Genomic DNA, 20,802 nt, shown 5'->3' on the forward strand with positions numbered 1-20,802 from the left:
ATCTTTTTTTATTGTTATTATTTAAGAAATAAACATGGACAAGATTTATATCTACAATTTTACTGCATTTTCATACTTATTTTGAAGCTTGAAATGCTGTCTTGAAAATTTGTTAACATCTGAGAATACTATTCTCAAATTCCCCTGCAAATCGTTAGTAACACACTTCTGTTAATCAGCAACTTTGTGTTGGCGAGTTTACAGACAAATATTTAGTAAGAACCTTTACCGATAAATATGTTGGCAAAAACACGTAAGCATCCGATAATATCGACTAAACGAATTTAAGAGAATTTTCAAACGTCTTAAGAGTACATTTTACCCAATGCTCATTTGCCAAGAGTATCTATAATTCTTGAAAAAAAAAGAGTAGAAAAGTTTTTTTTTACTTTTTTTACTTTTTTTTATCTATCTCTTTTTTAAAAAACGGAAAAATAGAAATTAACCTGTAAAATGCTAAAGAACAGGATTATTAAAATAAGAGCTACTTAAATGAACAGAGTAGTAAACACAATAAAGTAGTGAAATGAACACAGCTAAATTCATAAGCATTTTTAAATTTTTATTCTAATCCCAGTTTACACTAAATAAAATGCTACTTTTACAAAGTAAATATATAATACAGAATATTGTGGACGGAAGAACAAGAGGACGAAGTAGAAAGAAGCCCGATAAGACAAGTAGAAACCCAACAAAGGCAAATTATAAAATTGTAAAAATCATACTTGAAATTCCAGTCCGTGTTTCTCTCTGCAATATTCCTTCAATTTCGGATAAACTTCTGCCATCAACGTATTTCTCTCAAGCAATGTGTCTAGATGAAAGAATAAAATTATCAAAGATCTAGAATTTTGGTCTGTTCCTTTTTATCAGAGGCAACGCTATAGCGCTGCCTATAGTAAAGGCAATACGGCTCCTTCGGTTTATTTATTTATTTTTTTCCAGAGGCACTTCAAATGGAAGGCGTCGTCGTATAAACTTCAAAAGGGGTTCATTCGATTGGAAATCGAGAGTTCTAGTTCCCTTTTAAGAGTCAAAAGTGATCAGAGGGCAAATTTCCCCCCCTCACGCCCTTTTTTCCCCATATACATCCGATAAAAATTTCGAGGTAGCCATTATAATTAAAATTGTTCAAAGAATATATAACAAAACTCCGGGGTCAACCCAAACCCCCTGGGGACCGGGAGCAGGTGTTGTATGTTATGCCCTGGGGGCAAATATGGTTCTGATAGAAGGGATGCTTGTATAAACTTCAGAAAGGGCTCATTTGATTTTAAATTAAAAGTATTAGTTCACTTTTTTAGAGTCGAAAGAGATCAGAGGGTCCCTACCCCCCACGCTCTATTTTCCCCAAATACATCAGATAAAAATTTTGATATAGCCATTTTGGTCAAAATACTTCAAAGGTCAGATAACAAAAGTCCGATATCGATAAAACCACCCAGGGCCCAGGGGCAGGCGTTGTAAGTTATACCCTGGGGGCATATAAAGTTCTTATAGGAGGGATGCTCGTATAAACTTCAGAGAGGGATTATTTGATTGAAAATTGAAAGTTCTAGTTCACTTTTTAAGAGTCAAAAGTGATCGGAGAGCAGCTAGCCTCATCCCCTACACTCTTTCTTACCCAAATAGATCCCATAGAAATTATGAGTTAGCTATTTTAAACAAAATCGTTGAAATGTCAAACGGCTGGTGTTGTAAGTTATGCCCTGGAGGTATATATGGTTCTTATGGAAGGGATGCTCCTATATATTTCATAGGGGGCTCATCTGTTTGGAAAGTGAAAGTTTTAGCTCACTTTTTAAGATTAAAAAGTATGAGAGAGCAACTAGCCCCCACCCCCCTCTCCCCACCTTTTTCCCCAAATGCATCAGATGAAAATTTTGAGATTGACATATTGTTAAAAATAGTTCAAAGGTCAGATAACAAAACTCCGGGGTTGACACAACGACCCATGGTACGGGGGCAGGCGTTGTAAGTTATGCCCTGAGGGTATATAAGGTTCTTATGGAAGGGATAATCGTATAAACTTCAGAGAGGGCTCGTTTGATTGGAATTTGAAAGTTTTAGTTCAATTTTAAAGAGTCAAAAGTGATCGAAGGGCAACTACCCCCCCCCACGCCCTGTGCCTCAAAGACATCCGATAAAAATTTTAAGCTAATTATTTAATTTAAAAATTTGTAGCTAATTTGTTAGAAATAGTTCAAACGTCAGATAACAAAAATCCGGGATCGACACAACTACCCAGGGCCCAGGGGCAGGCGTAATACTAAAAACGATGAGAGAGCAACTAGCCCCCCTCCCTATCCACGCCTTTTTTCCCCAATTGCATCAGATAAAAATTTTGAGACAGACATATTGTTAAAAATAGTTCAAAGGTCAGATAACAAAACTCCGGGGTTGGCACAACGACCCATGGTCCGGGGGCAGGCGTTGTAAGTTATGCCCTACGGGCATATAAGGTTCTTATGGAACGGATGCTCGTATAAACTTCAGAGAGGGCTCGTTTGATTGGAAGTTGAAAGTTCTAGTTCAATTTTAAAGAGTCAAAAGTGATCGAAGAGCAGCTATCCCCCCCCCCGCCCTTTTCCTCGAATACATCCGATAAAAATTTTAAGCTAATTATTTAATTTAAACATATGTAGCTAATTTGTTAGAAATAGTTCAAAGGTCAGATAACAAAATCCGGGATCGACACAACTACCCAGGGCCCAGGGGCAGCGTTGCGATTTACATCCTGGGGGTATATAAATTTCTTGTGGAAGGGATGCTCGTGTAAACTTCAGAGAGGGCTCATTTGATTGGAAACTGAAAGTTCTAGCACACTTTTTCAGAGTCAGAAGTGATCGGAGGGCAGCTAGCCCCCCCCCCCCCTCCCCCCACGCCCTTTTCCCCAAGTACATCCGATAAAAGTTTCTAGGTAGCTATTTTGTTAAAAATAGTTCAAGTCAGATAACAAAACTCCGGGCGTCGACACAACCCTCCAGTACCTGGGGGCACGCGTTGTAAGTTATGCCCTGGGGGCATATATGGTTCTTATGTATGGGATGCTCATATAAACTTCAGAGAGGGCTCATTTAATTGGAAATTGAAAGTTTCAGTTCATATTTTAAGATTCAAAAGTGACCGGAGGGTAGCTATTCCCCTCCCCCCACCCTATTCCCGAAAGAATCCGATAAAAAAATGAGTTTGCCATTTCGTCAAAAATAGTTCAAAGATCATATAACAAAAAACCCAGGATCGACGGAACCCCCAGGGTCCGGGGGCAAGCGTTGTAAGTTGTGCCTTGGGGGCAAATATGGTTCTTATAGAAGGGATGTTCGTATAAACTTCAGTTAGGTCTCATTTGATTGGAAATTAAGAATTCTAGTTCACTTGTTCAGAGTAAAAAGAGATCGTAGGGCAACTAGCCCTCCCCCCACCATTTTCCCCCAAATGTATCAGATAAAAATTTTCAGATAGACATTTATTAAAAATAGTTCAAGGGTTGGATAACAAAACTTCAATGTAGACACAACCACCTAGGGCCCAAGGACAGGCGTTGTAAGTTATGGCCTGGGGGTATATAAAGTTCTTATGGAAGGAATGCTCACAAAAGCCTCAGTGAGGGCTCATTTTATTTGGAATTGAAAATTCTAGTTCACTATTTAAGATTCAAAGCTGTTCAGAGGGCAGCTATCCCCCAGGCCCTTTTTTCCCCAAATACATCCGATAAGAATTTTGAGGCAGCCATTTTGCTAAAAATAATTCAAAGATCATATAACAAAAAAATCTGGGGTCAACACAGCCCCCAAGGGCCCATGGGCAGGCCTTGTAAGTTATGCTTGGGGGCAAATGCGATTATTAAAGAAGAGATGCTCGTATAAACTTCAGAGAGGGTTCATTTGATTGGAAATTAAAAGTTCTAGTTCATTTTGTCATGTTCAAAAGAGATCGGAGCGAAACTAGGCTCCGCCACGCCCTTTTCCCCAAATGCATCAGATAAAATCCGAGATAGCCATTTTGTTAAACATAGTTCAAAGGTCAGATAACAAAACTCCGATGTCGAGACAGCCAACTAGGGCCCGGGGGCAGGCGTTGTAAGTTAGACCCTCACCCCTTTATTCCCAAATGCATCAGATAGCCTCCCCCACACCCTTTCTTCCCCAAATGTATCAGATAAAATTTTCAAGGTAGCCATTTTGTTAAAACTAGTTCAAGTCAGATAATAAAACTCCGGTGTCGACACAACATAACAGGACCCTGGGGCACGCGTTGTAAGTTATGCCCTGATGGCATATATCGTTCTTGTGGAAGGGGTTCTCATATAAACTTCAGAGAGGGCTCATTTTATTGGAAATGAAAGTTTTAGTTTACATTTTAAGAGTCAAAAGTGATGGGAGGGTAGCTAGGTCCCCCCCCCCGCACCCTTTTTCCCGAAATACATCCGATAAGAAATTTTAGGTAGCCATTTTGTCAAGAATAATTCAAAGATCATATAACAAAAACTCCGGGGTCGACAAAACTCCCCAGGGCCTGGGGGCAAGCGCTGTAAGTTGTGACCTGGGGGCAAATATGGTTATTACAGAAGGGATGTTCGTATAAACTTCTGTGAGGTCTCATTTGATTGGAAATTAAGAATTCTAGTTCACTTTTTCAGAGTAAAAACAATCGTAGGGCAACTAGTCCCCCCCCCCTCGCCCTTTTCCGCCAAATGTATCAGATAAAAGTTTTACGATGGACATTTATTAAAAATAGTTTAAGGGTTAGATAACAAAACTCCGATGAAGACACAAACACCCAGGGCCGAAGGACAGGCGTTGTAAGTTATGGCTTGGGGGTATTTAAGGTTCTTATGGAAGGGATGCTCGCAAAAACCTCAGTGAGGGCTCATTTTATTTGGAATTGAAAATTCTAGTTCACTTTTTAAGAGTCAAAACTGATCAGAGGGCAGCTATCCCCCCAAGCCCTTTTTCCCCAAAAACATCCGATAAGAATTTTGAGGCAGCCATTTTGTTAAAAATAGTTCAAATATCATATAACAAAAACTCTGGGGTCGACACAACCCCCCAAGGCCTGTGGGTAGGCCTTTTAAGTTTTGCCTGGGGGCAAATGCGATTATTTCAGAAGAGATGCTCATATAAACTTCAGAGTCATTTGATTGGAAATTAAAAGTTCTAGTTCACTTTTTCATGTTCAAAAGAGGTCGGAGCGCAACTAGACTCCACCACGCCCTTTTCCCCAAATGCATCAGATAAAATCTGAGAAAGCCATTTTGTTAAACATAGTTCAAAGGTCAGATAACAAAACTCCGATGTCGACACAAGCGCCCTGGGCCCGAGGGCAGGCATTGCAAGTTAGACCCTCACCCCTTTTTTCCCAAATTTTTGAGACAGACATTTTGTTAAAAATGGTTAAATTCAGATAACAAAACTCTGATGTCAGCATAACCGCCCAGTGCCCAGGGGCAAGCGTTGTAAACTATGCCCTGGGGGCATATAAGGTTTTTATGGAAGGGATGCTCGTATAAACTACGGGCTCATTTGATTGGAAATTGAAAGTTCTAGTTCACTTTTTAAGAGTCAAAAGTGATCGGAGGGCATCTAGCCTCACCCTCCGCGCTGTTTCTTACCCAAATACATTCCATAGAAATTATGAGTTACCTATTTTGTACAAAATCTTTCAAATGTTAAACAGCTAAGGTTCTGGGTTTGAATCCCCCCAACCCTGGTGGAAAGGGCTGTGAGTTATACTAGCAACCCATCCTTAAGATATAAAGCTTCTATGGAAAGCATGGTAGTAAAAACTTTGGAGGAAGTTCATTTGACCGGAAATTGAAATTTATTATGCCCCTTTTAAGAACCGAAAGTGATCGAAAAGTAACAAGCCCCCCCTAGTGCCTCTTTTCCCAAAATGCATCTTATCCAAAATTTTGAAATAGCCATTTTGTTCAAACTAGTCCAAGATTCAAATAACTATAACTTAGGTGTTGAGAAATCCTCCATAGCCCCCGGGGCAAGTATTGTAACGTATGTAAGTTGCCTATTATTAGAATATAAGGTTTCGAGGAAGGAGTGGTAATATTTACTTTGGAGGGGGCTCATTTGACTGGAAATTGAAACTTCTAGTTCTTTTTAAGAGTTAATAATGATTAATAGGCAATTAGCTCAGGCTCCATTTTTCCAAAGGGCATTCGGTCAAAATTTTGAAATTGTTATTTTGTTCAAAAAAGTTCAAAGGCCAAATAACTATACTTCCGGAGTTGAACCCCCGCCCCCCACCCCGGGGAAATGGCTTTGAGTTACAGAACTTACTTATTTTTACTTTTACACTTTGTTTGCTTCAAAACTTGGATTTACTTATTTACGTGGCAACGTCGATTTACGGTGCAAGGGCTGTAAATTATGAAAGTTGCTTATTGTTGCTTTGATACCTTGTTTACTTTGATACTTAATTTACTTTTTTTTTTTCTTTGATATTGTTACTTTGATATTACTTTCGATACTTTGATGAACATTTGATCTTGAAAAATAATTTGATTTTGAAATACGGAATTCTTAAAAACTGTAAACTTTTTGCAATCAAAAACGAACAAGAATTAATTAAAAAAAAACTTCCAGAGAAAGAAGTTCTTCAAAGAAAATTAAAGATCATTTTAAACTTAAGATCAGCAGATACAAATAGGTGTTAAAATTCAAACTCAAAACGACCAGAGATTACTATTAAAGAATAAATGAAACCCAAAACGAATGGAAATTAAATAAACAATCATAGCAAAAAAACATACAACAAGTTAGAATATAAATGAATAAATAAATCTTCAAGCGAATTATGCTTAAATTGAATATGCAAATCAAGCTTAAATCGAAAAAAATATTTTTCTATTGAAGAATAAATGAAACCCAAATGAACAGAAATTAAATAAACAATCAATGCAAACAAACAAACAATTGATATTAATATAAATGAATAAATAAATCTTAAGAGGAGTGAACCTTAAATTGATTATGCAAATCAAGCTTGAAACGAACAAAAATCACTACAAACAAGAGTTTGGGTATCACCAAGAGCGGATCCAGGATTTTTTTTTTGGGGGGGGGGGGTTTACTAATTTTTGACTCAGTTTTCGACTAATTTTACTGATTTTTACCTAGGTTTTAGTAATTTTCGACTTATTTTCGACTCTTTCAAACATTTCGGGGGGAGGGGGGTTCAAATCGGGTACCCCCCCCCCCCCCCTGTATACGGCCTTGGGTATCACCTCTTTCTGTTACAGTGAAAGTCTAAAACCTACTGCGTGATTGGCGCTTTACTGAAAACTATATGTGTCTTGAACAGTCTTGGAAGGTATAAACAAAATTAAAGTTAATTAAAATTAACTTTCAGAGAATGCTTAAAGGGGAAGAGCGTCTGACCAAAAGGCAATATGTGCACGGTACTATTAATTGTACTATCACTGCTACATTTATACTGCTACTACTACTACTACTTCAATTACTACTTCTATTGCAACTACTTGTAAGGCTAAGAGCATTGAAATGGAAATTTCAAAAATTATATGAACATACAGGTTATCACAAGGACATATCAGCAATGTCATAGCAATGGGAAATTTTATTAAGTTGAAATTCGCAGGACTTGATGAGAGGGGTGTTAAACTGACCAAAAGACATTCGTTTATACTACTGCTGCTACTAGGACTACTACTATTAATACTACTGCCAGTAATGCCAATACCACTACTGTGACTACTATTGCAACTATGCCTAATGGTATGAAGGAGAAAGTTTCAAGGAATTTTGAGGGGAGAAGGTGAACTGAATAACAAAACGTAATCTGTATGCAGGTTGGCAAAAGGGGGTAACAGCAATGTCTTAGGAAAAGTTTAATCGGTGAAATTAAAACCAACAGGGCTTGTTGTGTGGGATGTTGAACCTACCAAAAGGAAATATTTGCATCCTAATGCTACTGTTTCTATTCATCGTACTACTGCTGTTACTATTATTACTATTTCAACTACTATTACTGGCAATAAATCTAAGGCTACTACTGTTAATTCTGCTGCTACTACTACTACTGCTGCTATTAAAACTAAGGGTATTAAGGCAGAAAATTTGGAATGTGTTGAAGCTGCATTTGAACTAAATTGAAACACACTATACCCACATATGTTGTAAAGAGGACATATTAGAAATGCCTCAGGAACTGTTGATGCTTTTAAGTTGAAACTTTCAGTGTGTGTTGAAGGGGATGTTAAAGAAACCAAAGGTGCTATGTGCATACTGCTACTATTGCTAATGCAACTATTGCTATTACGCAATTTAAGAGTATTGAGGTAAAGCGTTTAAGGAATTTTTAGGTGGATGCTGAACTAAATCAAAACAAGCTATGAGCATATGGATTTTTGAAAAGGTAACAAAGTAATATCTCAAGAACGACTTAAATTATTAAGTTTATACCTTTAAGGTTAAGCTGTGGTAGATTTGGAACTAGCCAGAAGGCACTATGTGTATACTATTAATACTCCCACTACAGTTACTGTAAATCATGACGCTAAGAGTTTGAACATGAAAATTTTAAAGAACGTTTAAGGAGTTTCAATTAAACGAAAAAAATATACGCATGCAGGTTTATAAAAGGGCATATAAGCAATATCATAGGCAACGCTGCTCGATAATAGCTAGTAATATTGTTCGAATTTTTTAAGGAGCTAATCCGATTCAAAATTAAAAGTTCTAGTGCCCCTTTTAAGAGTAAAAGGAGATAAGAGGGCAGGCAGCCCTTCTCCCAAGCCCATTCATGTTCCAAAAACATCCAGTCAAATTTTTTAGACAACCATTTTGTTCAGCATAGTAGAAAGGTGCAGCAAGTATGTCTTTAAGGATATTAGGTATGTCAATTGCACAAAATTATGCGATTGACCCACTATACTTTAAAAAAATGTTATTTTAAAACTAAATCAAAAGGCACTCTGTGTATGGTTGCAAATAAGAAACTTCAGTAATATTTCTACAACAGCTGGGGGTATTAAGTTGAAACTTTTGGGGCTACTAATATTACTACTTCTGTTCTTACGATTTAAATAATCAAAAAAGTGTAAACGTATCAAGGTTGTCAAAGACCATAAATAGAATGTTTTGGGAATGACATTAAGTTTTATTTTTCAGGTCAACTTGAGAACGTATAAAATTAGATTAAACAAAAACATTAAGTATAGTAATGAAAAGATTGATCAGGTGGGCAGCTTCACTTACCTTGGTAGTATTATTAGTAAAGATGGTGGAAGCAGTGAAGATATTAAAAGTAGAATAGCAAAAGCTCAGGGTGTTTTTTCACAGTTAAAAAAAGTTTGGAATAATAGGAAGATAAGTCTGCAAAACAAGATTAGAATCTTAGAAGCTACAGTGATGACAGTGGTCAAATATGGCTCTGAAGCATGGACGCTCCGAAAAGCGGATGAAGATTTCCTAAATGTTTTCCAGAGAAATTGCTTAAGGATTGCTCTGGGCACCCGGCTAACTGACCGTATATCAAACAATAGGCTGTACGAAAAATGTGCTTCAATACCGCTCTCTAGGGCTATAATGAAAGAAAGGTTGAGGTGTCTAGGCCACGTTGTGCGGATGAAGGATGACAGATTGCCAATTGTTCTTTTCGGCCAACCGTGTAGGGCTAAAAGGAAAGCAGGTCGTCCCCGTTTGGGGCTGGAGGACATCATAAAGAAAGATTTAAAGGAAATGGGAACTTCGTGGGCGGGTGTAAAAAGGGAGGCTTTGAATAGAATGGGGTGGAGGTGGAGCGTGCGTAGCTGTGTTGGCCTCAGGCGGCTTGGTGCTGCGGTGAGTTGTTAGTAGTAGTAGTAGTAGTAGATAGGTAATACTAAACTTAATGAACCTTATAAATTTGGAATCAGCATAATAAGTCAGTTCCTTTAATAGATCTATAGATGTCAAAATTCCGCTTTTAGAGTTTTTGGTTACTATTGAGTCGCGTCGCTCCTTAATTACAGTTTTTTACCACGAACTGCTTGGTTTGATAAATAATTTAATAGATGTTTTCCTGCAAACCTCCCCCTCCCTATGTGCATTTATATATAAAACATTTCATGGTAATAAACGGTACGTAAAGAGCAATTTTCGTCCATTGTAAGCGACACTATGAAAATGAAAGTTTAAAATCAGTTTATTTAGCAGCTCAAGGCATAAAACGGCAAATAAGCCTTCCTCAATAGTAGCTGAAATGCTTAGAAACACAATTTTAAAACCAAATTTGAAAAAAAAAACAATAAGTTTTAATGCTGCATTAAAAAAACAAGTTTCATCAAAAGTGAAGGGTGATTAAAAACTGAATATGAGATCGTGTCAAATCATATTCAATGCTAATATTCTAGTAAATACTTTGTTGCTCACTTGAACCCTAACTGAAATTGTTAGTGTCGCAAGAAAAATACTCAGGAAATTTCGTGTGACTTCAATTAAACTTGTTCAGAAGTAATACTTAATTTACTTATTCTGCCATTCTGACGCTGGATCCAATTTATTCCCAAAACTATGTTGGGGAGAAGAAGGACAACCCTGATTTCTTCTGGCTAAAATATCCTTTGAAAAGAGTTATTGCATCTCAAAAAAAAAATTGAAGGGGAATTTAACCCCTAGCTAGAGCAGTTTGACCCTAAATGTGCGTTAAACATGCAATATGGACACTGAAAGAATGAAAGCTCCTTTCGTGTTGCTGAAACGATGATTTTTAAAGGGAAATGTTAGTTTTTAAGTATTCAGACATTGGCGTATAACCTAGACAAGCTGTCACACTTAAATATGCCGTTTTTCTCGAAGTATTGCTGTACAAAATTAGATCCTAACTGCAAGGAGTTGGGGTTGAGAGGGATACAGCTTTCCTCACACACAGGACAAAAATGAATAAAAATTAAGTTAAAAAAAAAAGTTTTTTTTTCAAATTGGGGTAAACAGCATATAAGAGATACGCAAGTCGGCTTGTATATAAGGGCTGATGCTGATGCCCTCAGTCCCCGATTCCGTTCAAATTTGACTTTTCTTTATAATGCTCTAACATATGAGCAATTGGAAAAAACTTGAGTTATCTTATTTTGGAAATCAAAGGTTCTAATTTATTCGTATTTATCCTAATTTATTCGTATTTTTTTCTAATGTCTTGAAAGGAAATCGGTAAATGAAGGAACTGCAATGACCAACTGGCTATACTTATTGTAGTCTAGAATGTGTCGACAAAGAACTAGTCAAATTTAGCCTAATTAGTCAGAGCGGTTGGGGTTATACAGCCCTGGCCATGTGCCCATTCAAAGAACGACAAAGGTTTGTTTAAGTTTTAATAATGCTCTTTACTTTCATTTTGAAAAATCTTGTTTTTATTTATTTGCGCTATTGTGCAATTGTTTGTAGTTTGCATTATTTATTTGCTCTATTATTTTATTTATAGGCATTTCATAATTTATGTTTTGATCAATTCAAGGAATAAAGTCATTTTCTATTAATTAATTATTATTTTTAACTCCAGAAAACCTAAAAATGTGTTTTCATTTATCTCTATTAGCGTTTGCATGCGCTTTGGTTTTTTCTAAGGGATTTTAACAAGATTTGTATTTTGATCTGTTCAGAAAATCAGCTAATTTTTATATTTTTCATTGTAATTCAGGTAAATCAGCAAGAATTATTTTTTTTTAGATTGTAAATTAAAATAGTTCAATCAGTTAAAATAGTCTAATAATCTATTTAATTAACCAGTTCTAAATCTATTTATTTTAACCATTGACGGGGTTCAATGATGTGACTCTGTAAGGTCAGTCAGAGTCGACCCAGCTCTAAATGGGCGTCTGGAGAAATCTGGGGGAAAACATGGGAAGCGTTGGATGATTTGCCCCCAACCATACATTGAACTCTCGGCCGAACGCAATGAATAAGGAAATCGGTACCTACGCAACGGCGGACATTGGCCAAGATGCAAAAAATTTGTTTTTAAGTTTTTAAATTCCTTAAAGCTAGTTGATGAATTTTGTTTGGGAATTTTCCCTTGCAAAGAGGCAACGTTGATCAGATTTTTACGAACCCTGAGGATTTTTTAGAGAGAGAGAGAGAGAGAGAGAGAGAGAGAGAGAGAGAGAGAGAGAGAGAGAGAGAGAGAGAGAGAGAGAGAGAGAGAGAGAGAGAGAAAGAGTGAGAGAGAGAGAGAGAGTGAGAGAGAGAGAGATTTATTCTAAACAAACAAACAATTTAACATCAGCTTAGCGGCCATCCCAAGAATTAAAAACTTGTCCAAGGGGGTGGCAAAAACACACTAACATAACAAAACAATAAAAAAACAAAAACAACCTATCTGTATCACAGTCCCCAAATAGCTTCACAAACCTTACACCTTAACAATCTCATTAAATTTAATATTATATTCATAATCATAATCATCACCTCCAGGAGTCATAAATAATTACCAATATATATTAAAAAAAAAACAAAAAAAACAATTACCTCAAGCTTTTGCATATTGATGCAAAACATTCAACCTTTTGGCGAGAAATAATTTGTCTGAAACCTTCCCTCTTAGCCTTGTATGAAGTTTTTATTTTATTTCGTTATCAAAATTTATGAGGTTTAGCTTTTTTACCTGTAAAAGTAGAGCTTGTAAAAATACGGACAATCTTTGAACTGACTTGAGGCAAGTGATCCAGTCCCCCAGAAAAAACTCTATCTACAACCTTATCATCCATATCAAGATTTTTCACTAGGAAACTAGAAGCAAATAAAATAGCTACACATTAATCTGCTTTCTAAGGGAACTCCATAAACACTGTAAACAAAGCTGCTGTTACCAAGGCAGCAATATTTTTAGCAATATAAAATGTTAGAAGAAAATATTTTGATAACAAGTTGGCTCTTTGTTGTTTCTTTCAAATATAAACTAAGCCCAGAACGCATCGGTAGCTGTCTAATGGGTTGACATCAAAGAACTTACGAATTTAATATTTAATTGTTATAAATCAATTAAAATATCAATTTTTGCGTGATGAACGACCTCTAGATCATTTTCCGTAAGATTCTCATTTCTCTTACCTATATAGACATTTATTACAGGTTAAAGACCCCAAAAAGCTCAGCAGCCAAAGTTTGCCTTATTTTTATAGATGCTGTAGGAAACTGTTTAATTTAGATTCTAGGATGTCAGGAAAAACGATATACCAAGATAGTTTCAAGTAAGTACTAGGCTAGTCTGTTATAGGCTATTAAAGTGGGTCATGCTTATACTAAAAAAAAAACTATAGGCAACTACCTAGATTCAGTGTACAGTTAGGATATTTGTGAAAGAAACACTACGTTAAGATTTTGAAAACAAATTAAGGTAAAATTCTACTTTAGTTACTTTTGGCTATCTTGGAAAGGGGTTGGGTGAATATCTACCAAATCGTATTATTGACTTACACATAAAGTGTATATACCACTCGATGCCTTTTTCTATGCTAATTACGAATATAATAATTATTTCTATCAGAAATGAATTTCAGCCCCCCCCCTATATATGCCAATTCAGGGTAGGCTATATATTTCTATATTAGGAGGGTGGGGGTAAAGTCCTACAAAATCATATTATTGAGTTAGGAATAAAGTGAATACACCATTCTATGCCTTTTTTTATGCTGATTACGAATATAATAAGCATTTATTTTGTAAATTATTTTCAGCCCCCCCCCCCCTATATAGGCTATACCTAACCCTGAATGGGCCTATATAGTGGGGGGGGGCTGAAATTCATTTCGAATAGAATTGCTTATTATATTTGTAATCAGCATAAAAAAAAGGCATTGAATGGTGTATTCACTTTTGTCCTAACTCAATAGCCTAATATGATTTTGTAGAACTTTACCATTTAAACTTACCTCTCATCTACATCAGAAACAAAATTTGCCCCCACCTACTAATGTAGAAACATATACCCTGAATTGGCATATATAGGGGGGGGGGCTGAAATTCATTTCCAATAGAAATGATTATTATATTTGTAATCAGCATAAAAAAAGGCATCAAGTGGTATATTCACTTTATGAGTAAGTCAATAATATGATTTGGTAGATATTTACCAGGGGTTGGGTTAGAAAAATGAAACTTTCAGGGATGGATCTACATGCTAAGGTATGTCCCAGGAAGGTACTTTGAAGTACCTACCTTCACTCCTCCCCCCCCCCTCTATATAATGGTAAATTACTCCACATTACTAGTTTTTTTAGCTCACATTTCATCCTATATTACTATCATAATTATAAATCACTGCTTACCTTAAGTTGTGTTCACAAGCATGTCTAGCTAGTATCCCATGTCTAGACATGTGTCTAGCCAGAATACAATTTCTAGGCAACAACCGTTCACCAGTAAAATTCAGTGCTTAGCTAGACATGCTAGACAAGGCGCTTGGCTAGACATTGAGTTCTAGCCTCTAGAACCCAATGTCTAGGATTTTCAATTACAGCCAATCAGAATGTGTCAAGATCCACTATTTTCATCATTTTTGTTTACATTTGTAAACTGAAATTTAATTTTTGTTTTCTCATTAATTGTTTTTTTCATTTTAGGCAAATATACAACACAAGACATAATAATGAAGCACACTAAGGCAATTGTTTTACTTATCTCATCCATTAGCTTGTGACAGTAAAAACAGGGATTATAATATTTGAAAGTTTTGCATGCATAAGCTCTTTTGATTGGCTAGAAATGACAATTTGAAACTAAATTTGTAGTTTTAGCTAAGCACCAAATTTTACATGTGAACGGTCATTGCCTAGACATTGGATTCTGGCTAGACATGTGTCTAGACATGGGATTCTAGCTAGACATGCTTGTGAACACTGCTTTACACAACTTCAGCTTTTAACCTTGTTCATTAAAATATATTCCAAAATCCTATTTTCATTTAACAGTCCATTCCTTTAACTTATTTACTATCTAGCTGGCATTCTTATGGAACCTGCTTGTGATGTCACAACTTTGCTTATCATAACCCCTTTTAACAGTAGCATGCAGGTGCCATGGGGTAGAAGACAACTCTATGTTGATAAGCCATTTAAACTTTATTAATTAGGGAAAGGATTTGACAAGAGATAGACCAGTAAAAAAATCCAAATTGTTTTAAGAGGACAAATTATGTTATGAGAAGATGTTTTTATTTTTATAGGTCCATGTGCTCATGAAGCTTTTTAAATGTTTCTGAAGCACTAATTCATAGAGCACTACAAACATCAGAATGACTTTAAAAGACAAGTTATGTCATGGGAAGGTGTTTTTGAAATCCCCCCTCCCCAAAACTCAACAATTTCTAAAATTCTACTTAAGAAGCTTTTTAAATATTTCTAAAGCACTAATAGATAGAGCGCTGCAAGTGTCAGAATCAACTTCAGAGGACAAATTATGTTATGGGAAGATGTTTTTGAAATCCCCCTTCCCCCCAAACTCAAAATTTTACTTTAGAAGCTTTTTTGGTAAAATTCTACTTTAGTTACTTTTGGCTATCTTGGAAAGGGGTTGAGTCTATGAAAGGAAAATGTTAGGGATGTGTCTACTGGCTAGGTCCTGTCCCGGGCAGGTAATTTGTAGTACTTAACTCCACTCCTCCCCCCCTCTGTTTAATGGTATATTAATGCACTTTACTAGTTGTTTTAGCTCACATTTCATCCTTTATTACTATCATAATTATAAATCACTGCTTACCTTACACAACTTCAGCTTTTAATCTTGTTCATTAAAATATATTCCAAAATCTTATTTTCATTTAACTGTCATCCCTTTAACTTATTTACTGTCTAGCTGACATTGCTTATGGAACCTGTTTGTGATGTCACAACTTTGCTTATCATAACCCCTTTAACAGTAGCATGCAGGTGACATGGGGTAGAAGACAATTCTGTGTTGATAAGCCATTTAAACTTATTATTTAGGGAAAGGATTTGACAAGAGATAGACCAGTAAAAAGATCCAAATTGTTTTTAGAGGACAAGTTATGTTATGAGAAGATGTTTTATTTTTATAGGTCTGTGCACTCATAAAGTTTCTGTTGAGTTTATTGAAACACTGGCATGGACTTCCTGTAGTTATGAACTCTCCATAAAATGTTTAAAAGTGCAAAGATACACCTTAGCCAGGGGGGCAGTTGTGCTTGAGGTGGATTTCTAAGGGGAGAATTTTTCTTTGGGAGGGAAATTTCAGATGAGTGAATATTCTGGGGGAAATGTTACACTATGGGATATGGACAGAATTACTGTATGAAATCTTTTTTAATTTAGTTACATTCTCTTTGCCAAATTTTCTAAGTAGATATGTTCCGGGGGCTTTTTCTGTGCATTTTGTTTTCTGGGAAATAATTTCCATGGAAGGGGGCATTTCTGGAGTGGCCAAGAGACCAATATATAGATTAAAGTCTTATTCCAATGAAAAAATGCTAAGGAGAATTTTTTTCAGGGTGAATTGTCCATGAGCAATTTTACAGAGAGGGGGGATTCTCAGCAAGGAAAGAATTGTCTGGAGGGAATTTGACAGGGAGAGGTGCACTTTATGTTGTATGAAATTTTCACAGAAGAATTCCGTGAGGGGGAGGGGTATATTTTATAGAGGGTGAGCCAGATCTAGCAGCATTATTCAAAAAACAAACAGAAATTATGCCATATATGAAGGGTTGCCCCTCCTCAATACCTTATTCTTTATGCTAAAGTTTGACTGTTTACTAAAATTGAATAACAGGGGCTTTTTAATTAGAATATGAAGCTTTTTTAAAAGTGCTAACAGCTTTAGCATAAAGAGCAAGGTATTGAGGAGGGGAAACCCTTGATATCTGGAATAAATCTGCCAAAACTAATATGCCAATTGTGTTTTAATGTTTCATGCACTGTGAGCCAAAATCAAACCAGCATTAGTTGAAAAACGTTCAGAAATTAAATAAATAAGAAGTTTTATTAACTGAAAGGAAGGAGCAACGTTAAAACTTAAAATGAACAATAATTATTCTGTATATGAAAGGGGCTGTCCCGTCCTCAACCCCTAGCTCTTTACACTAAAGTAACATAAAGAGCAAGGCGTGGAGGAGGGGACAGTCCCTTTCATATGCAGTATAATTGCTGTTCATTTTAAGTTTTAATGTTGCTCCTTACTTTCAGTTAAAAAAAAACTTATTTTTATTACTTAATCTTATAAAGACAATACTTTTGTCAGCATATGAAGAGCCATGTATATTGCAATTATATATGTCTGGTTTATATGCAAAGTAACACAAGAGACAAAAATTAACGTACAAGAGAGTAGTGAAGAATTTTGGTATACAAAGTAATATTTGGCAGGGATAGTCACTAGTGATAAATCACTAGGGGTGGCAACATGATTGGAGGACTGTTGGTGATTTGAGAAGGCAAATTTTTTTGGGGTTGGCACATAGATTTTTGGGGAAATCCCCAAAAATTTGGGAATAGTGCAAGCCCTGCTTGATTTCTAATCAGGAAAATTAAAATACTTAAGCCACACAAGAAAAGAAAAACTTTGACTTTGTGGTTGATGCAATAAACAATTGCGGCAAAATAATTCAAAGTCAACCAAACACCACCGCCTCTTCTGGTGGCATGCCAGTGACATTGTGACACTTCAGCAGCAGTCAACCGAGCCTCTTGTTGGCAGCGTTTGGTTGACGCGCCGGCATTGTGCTGGGGTCTAGGTAAGACACCAAGCGCTACAAACATCTGAATCGACTTTAGAGGACAATTTATGTTATGGGAAGAGTTTTTTTAAATCACCCTTCCCCCCAAAATCAAAATTTTCCAAAATTCTACTTTAGAGGATTTGTAAAATATTTCTAAAGCGCTAATACATAGAGCGCTAAAAACATCAGAATAGACTTTAGAGGATAATTTATGTCATGGGAAGATGTTTTGAAATCCCCCTTTGCCCCAATTTCTAAAATTCTACTTTAGAAGCTTTTTAAATATTTCTAAAGCACTAATAGATAGAGTGCTACAAACATCAGAATCAACTTTAGAGGACAAGCTATGTAATGGGAAGATGTTTTTGAAATCCCCCCTCACCCCAAACTGAAAATTTTCTAAAATTCTACTTTAGAAGCTTTTTAAATATTTCCAAATCACTAATAGATAGCGCAATGTTTGTTGTGCTCTATGTCTTAGCACTTTAGAAATATTTAAAAAAGCCTCTAAAGTAGAATTTTGTAAAATTTTGAGTTTGGGAGGAAGGGGGATTTAAAAAACATTCCCCCATGACATAGCTTGTTCCCTAAAGTCAATTCTGATGTTTGTAGCACTCTATGTCTTAGCACTTTAGAAATATTTAAAAAAGCTTCTAAAGTAAAATTTTGGAAATTTTTGAGTTTGGGGGATTTCAAGAATGTCTTCCCATAACATAATTTGTCCTCTAAAGTTGATTCTGATGTTTGTAGCGCTTTAGAAATATTTGAAAAAGCTTATAAAAAAGAATTTTGGAAAATTTTGAGTTTGGGGGGAAGGGGGATTTCAAAAACATCTTCCAATAATGTAATTTGTCCTCTAAAGTTGATTCTGATGTTAATAGCGCTCTATGTATTAGCGCTTAAGAAATATTTAAAAAAGCTTCTAAAGTAAAATTTTGGAAAACTTTGAGTTTGGGGGAAGGGGGATTTCAAAAACATCTTCCCATGACATAACTTGTCCCCTAAAGTCGATTCTGATGTTTGTAGCACTTTAGAAATATTTAAAAAAGCTTCTAAAGTAAAATTTTGGAAATTTTTGAGTTTGGGGGGATTTCAAGAATGTCTTCCCATAACATAATTTGTCCTCTAAAGTCGATTCTGATGTTTGTAGCGCTTTAGAAATATTTGAAAAAGCTTCTAAAAAAGAATTTTGGAAAATTTTGAGTTTGGGGGGAAGGGGGATTTCAAAACATCTTCCAATAACGTAATTTGTCCTCTAAAGTTGATTCTGATGTTTGTAGCGCTCTATGTATTAGCGCTTTAGAAATATTTAAAAAAGCTTCTAAAGTAAAATTTTGGAAAATTTTTCGTTTGGGGGGAAGGGGGATTTCAAAAACATCTTCCCATAACATAATTTGTCCTCTAAAGTTGATTCTGATGTTTGTAGCACTCTATGTATTAGCGCTTTAGAAATATTTAAAAAAGCTTTTAAAGTAAAATTTTGGAAAATTTTGAGTTTGATGGGAAGGCGGATTTCAAAAACATCTTCCCATAACATAATTTGTCCTCTGAAGTCGATTCGATTCTCTATCTATTAATGCTTTAGAAATATTTAAAAAGCTTCTTAAGTAGAATTTTTATTCTGATGTTCGTAGGCCTCTATCTATTAGTGCTTTAGAAATATTTAAAAAGCTCCTTATGCGTTATTTGAGAAATTTTTGAGTCTAGGGGGTAGAGGGATTTTCAAAACATCTTGCCAGCATATAACGTTTCCTTTGAAGTTGACTCTGACGCTTTAAGCAATCTATATATTAGTGCTTTAGCAATATTTAAAAAGCTTCTAAGGTAGAATTTTAGAACATTTTGAGTTTGGGTGGGAGGGGGATTTCAAAAACATAATTTGTCCTCTAAAGTCAATTCTGATATTTGTAGCGCTCTATCTATTAGTGCTTTAGAAATATTGAAAAAGCTGCTAAAGTAGAATTTTTGAAATTTTTTAGTTTGGGGGGAGGGGGATTTCAAAAACATCTTCCCATGACATAACTTGTCCTCTAAAGTCGATTCTGATGTTTGTAGTGCTCTGTGTCTTACCTAGACCCCAGCACAATGCCGGCGCATCAACCGAACGCCGCGAACGAGAGGCTTGGTTGACCGCCGCTGAAGTGTCACAATGTCGCTGGCGCGCCGCCGGAAGAGGCGGCGGTGTTTGGTTGACTGAATTATTTTGCGGCAATTCTTTATTGCGTCAACCGCAAAGTCGAAGCTTTTCTTTTCTCGTGTGGTTTAAGTATTTCGATTTTCCTGATTAGAAATCAAGCAGAGCTTACACTATTCCCAAATATTCGGGGATTTCCCCAAAAAGCTATGTGCCACCCCAAAAAAAAAATTTGGTTCCCCAAATCCACGAAAATCATTCAATCACGGTGCCACCCCTAGTGATTTATCACAAGTGACTATCCCTGCCAAATATTACTTTGTATACCATAATTCTTCACTACTCTCTTGTATGTTAATTTTCGTTTCTTGTTTTACTTTGCATATAAACCAGACAGATATTATTGCAATATACACGGTTCTTCATATGCTGACAAAAGTATTGTCTTTATGAGATTAAGTAATAAAAATAAGTTTTTTAACTGAAAGTAAGGAGCGACATTAAGACTTAAAACGAACAGCAATTATACCGTATATGAAAGGGACTGTCCCCTCCTCCACGACTTGCTCTTTACGTTACTTTAGCGTAAAGAGCTAGGGGTTGAGGAGGGACAGCCCCTTTCATATACGGAATAATTATTGTTCATTTTAAGTTTTAAGGTCGCTCCTTACTTTCAGTTAGTAAAACTTGTTTTTTATTTAATTTCTGAACATTTTTCAACTAATGCTGGTTTGATTTTGGCTCCAAGGACAAGAAAAATTTAAACACAACTGGCATATTAGTTTTGGCAAATGTATTCCGGATATAAGGGGTCGCCCCTCCTCAATACCTTGCTCTTTATTCTAAAGCTATTAGCACTTTTGAAAAAGCTTCCTATTCTAATTAAAATGCCCCTATGTTTCAATTTTAGTAAGCAGTCAAACTTTAGTTCAAAGAATAAGGTATTGAGGAGGGGCAACCCTTCATATATGGCATAATTTATGTTTGTT

The 20,802-nt window shown here is 35.9% G+C and overlaps 2 protein-coding genes across 2 annotated transcripts in view; one reads left to right on the plus strand and one right to left on the minus strand.

The window, feature by feature from the left end:
• LOC148949293 (NACHT and WD repeat domain-containing protein 2) overlaps nt 1-12,718 on the minus strand; it is a 293,776-nt gene extending 281,058 nt beyond the window's left edge. The window contains exons 1-2 of the mRNA XM_089092914.1: nt 12,616-12,718; nt 726-814 (exon numbers count right to left, since the gene is read on the minus strand). Of these exons, the coding sequence (XP_088949040.1) occupies nt 726-814; nt 12,616-12,718 (192 nt within the window). The remainder of the gene's footprint in view (nt 1-725; nt 815-12,615) is intronic.
• A 377-nt stretch (nt 12,719-13,095) lies between these two features.
• Chpf (Chondroitin polymerizing factor) overlaps nt 13,096-20,802 on the plus strand; it is a 36,005-nt gene continuing 28,298 nt past the window's right edge. Inside the window, exon 1 of the mRNA XM_089093320.1 lies at nt 13,096-13,201. Within this exon, the coding sequence (XP_088949446.1) occupies nt 13,167-13,201 (35 nt within the window). The 5' untranslated portion in view covers nt 13,096-13,166. The remainder of the gene's footprint in view (nt 13,202-20,802) is intronic.

Source organism: Artemia sp. Qi Xiang Cuo, chromosome 8 (genome assembly GCF_049724085.1).
Source record: "Artemia sp. Qi Xiang Cuo chromosome 8, ASM4972408v1, whole genome shotgun sequence".
NCBI lineage: Eukaryota > Metazoa > Arthropoda > Branchiopoda > Anostraca > Artemiidae > Artemia > Artemia sp. Qi Xiang Cuo.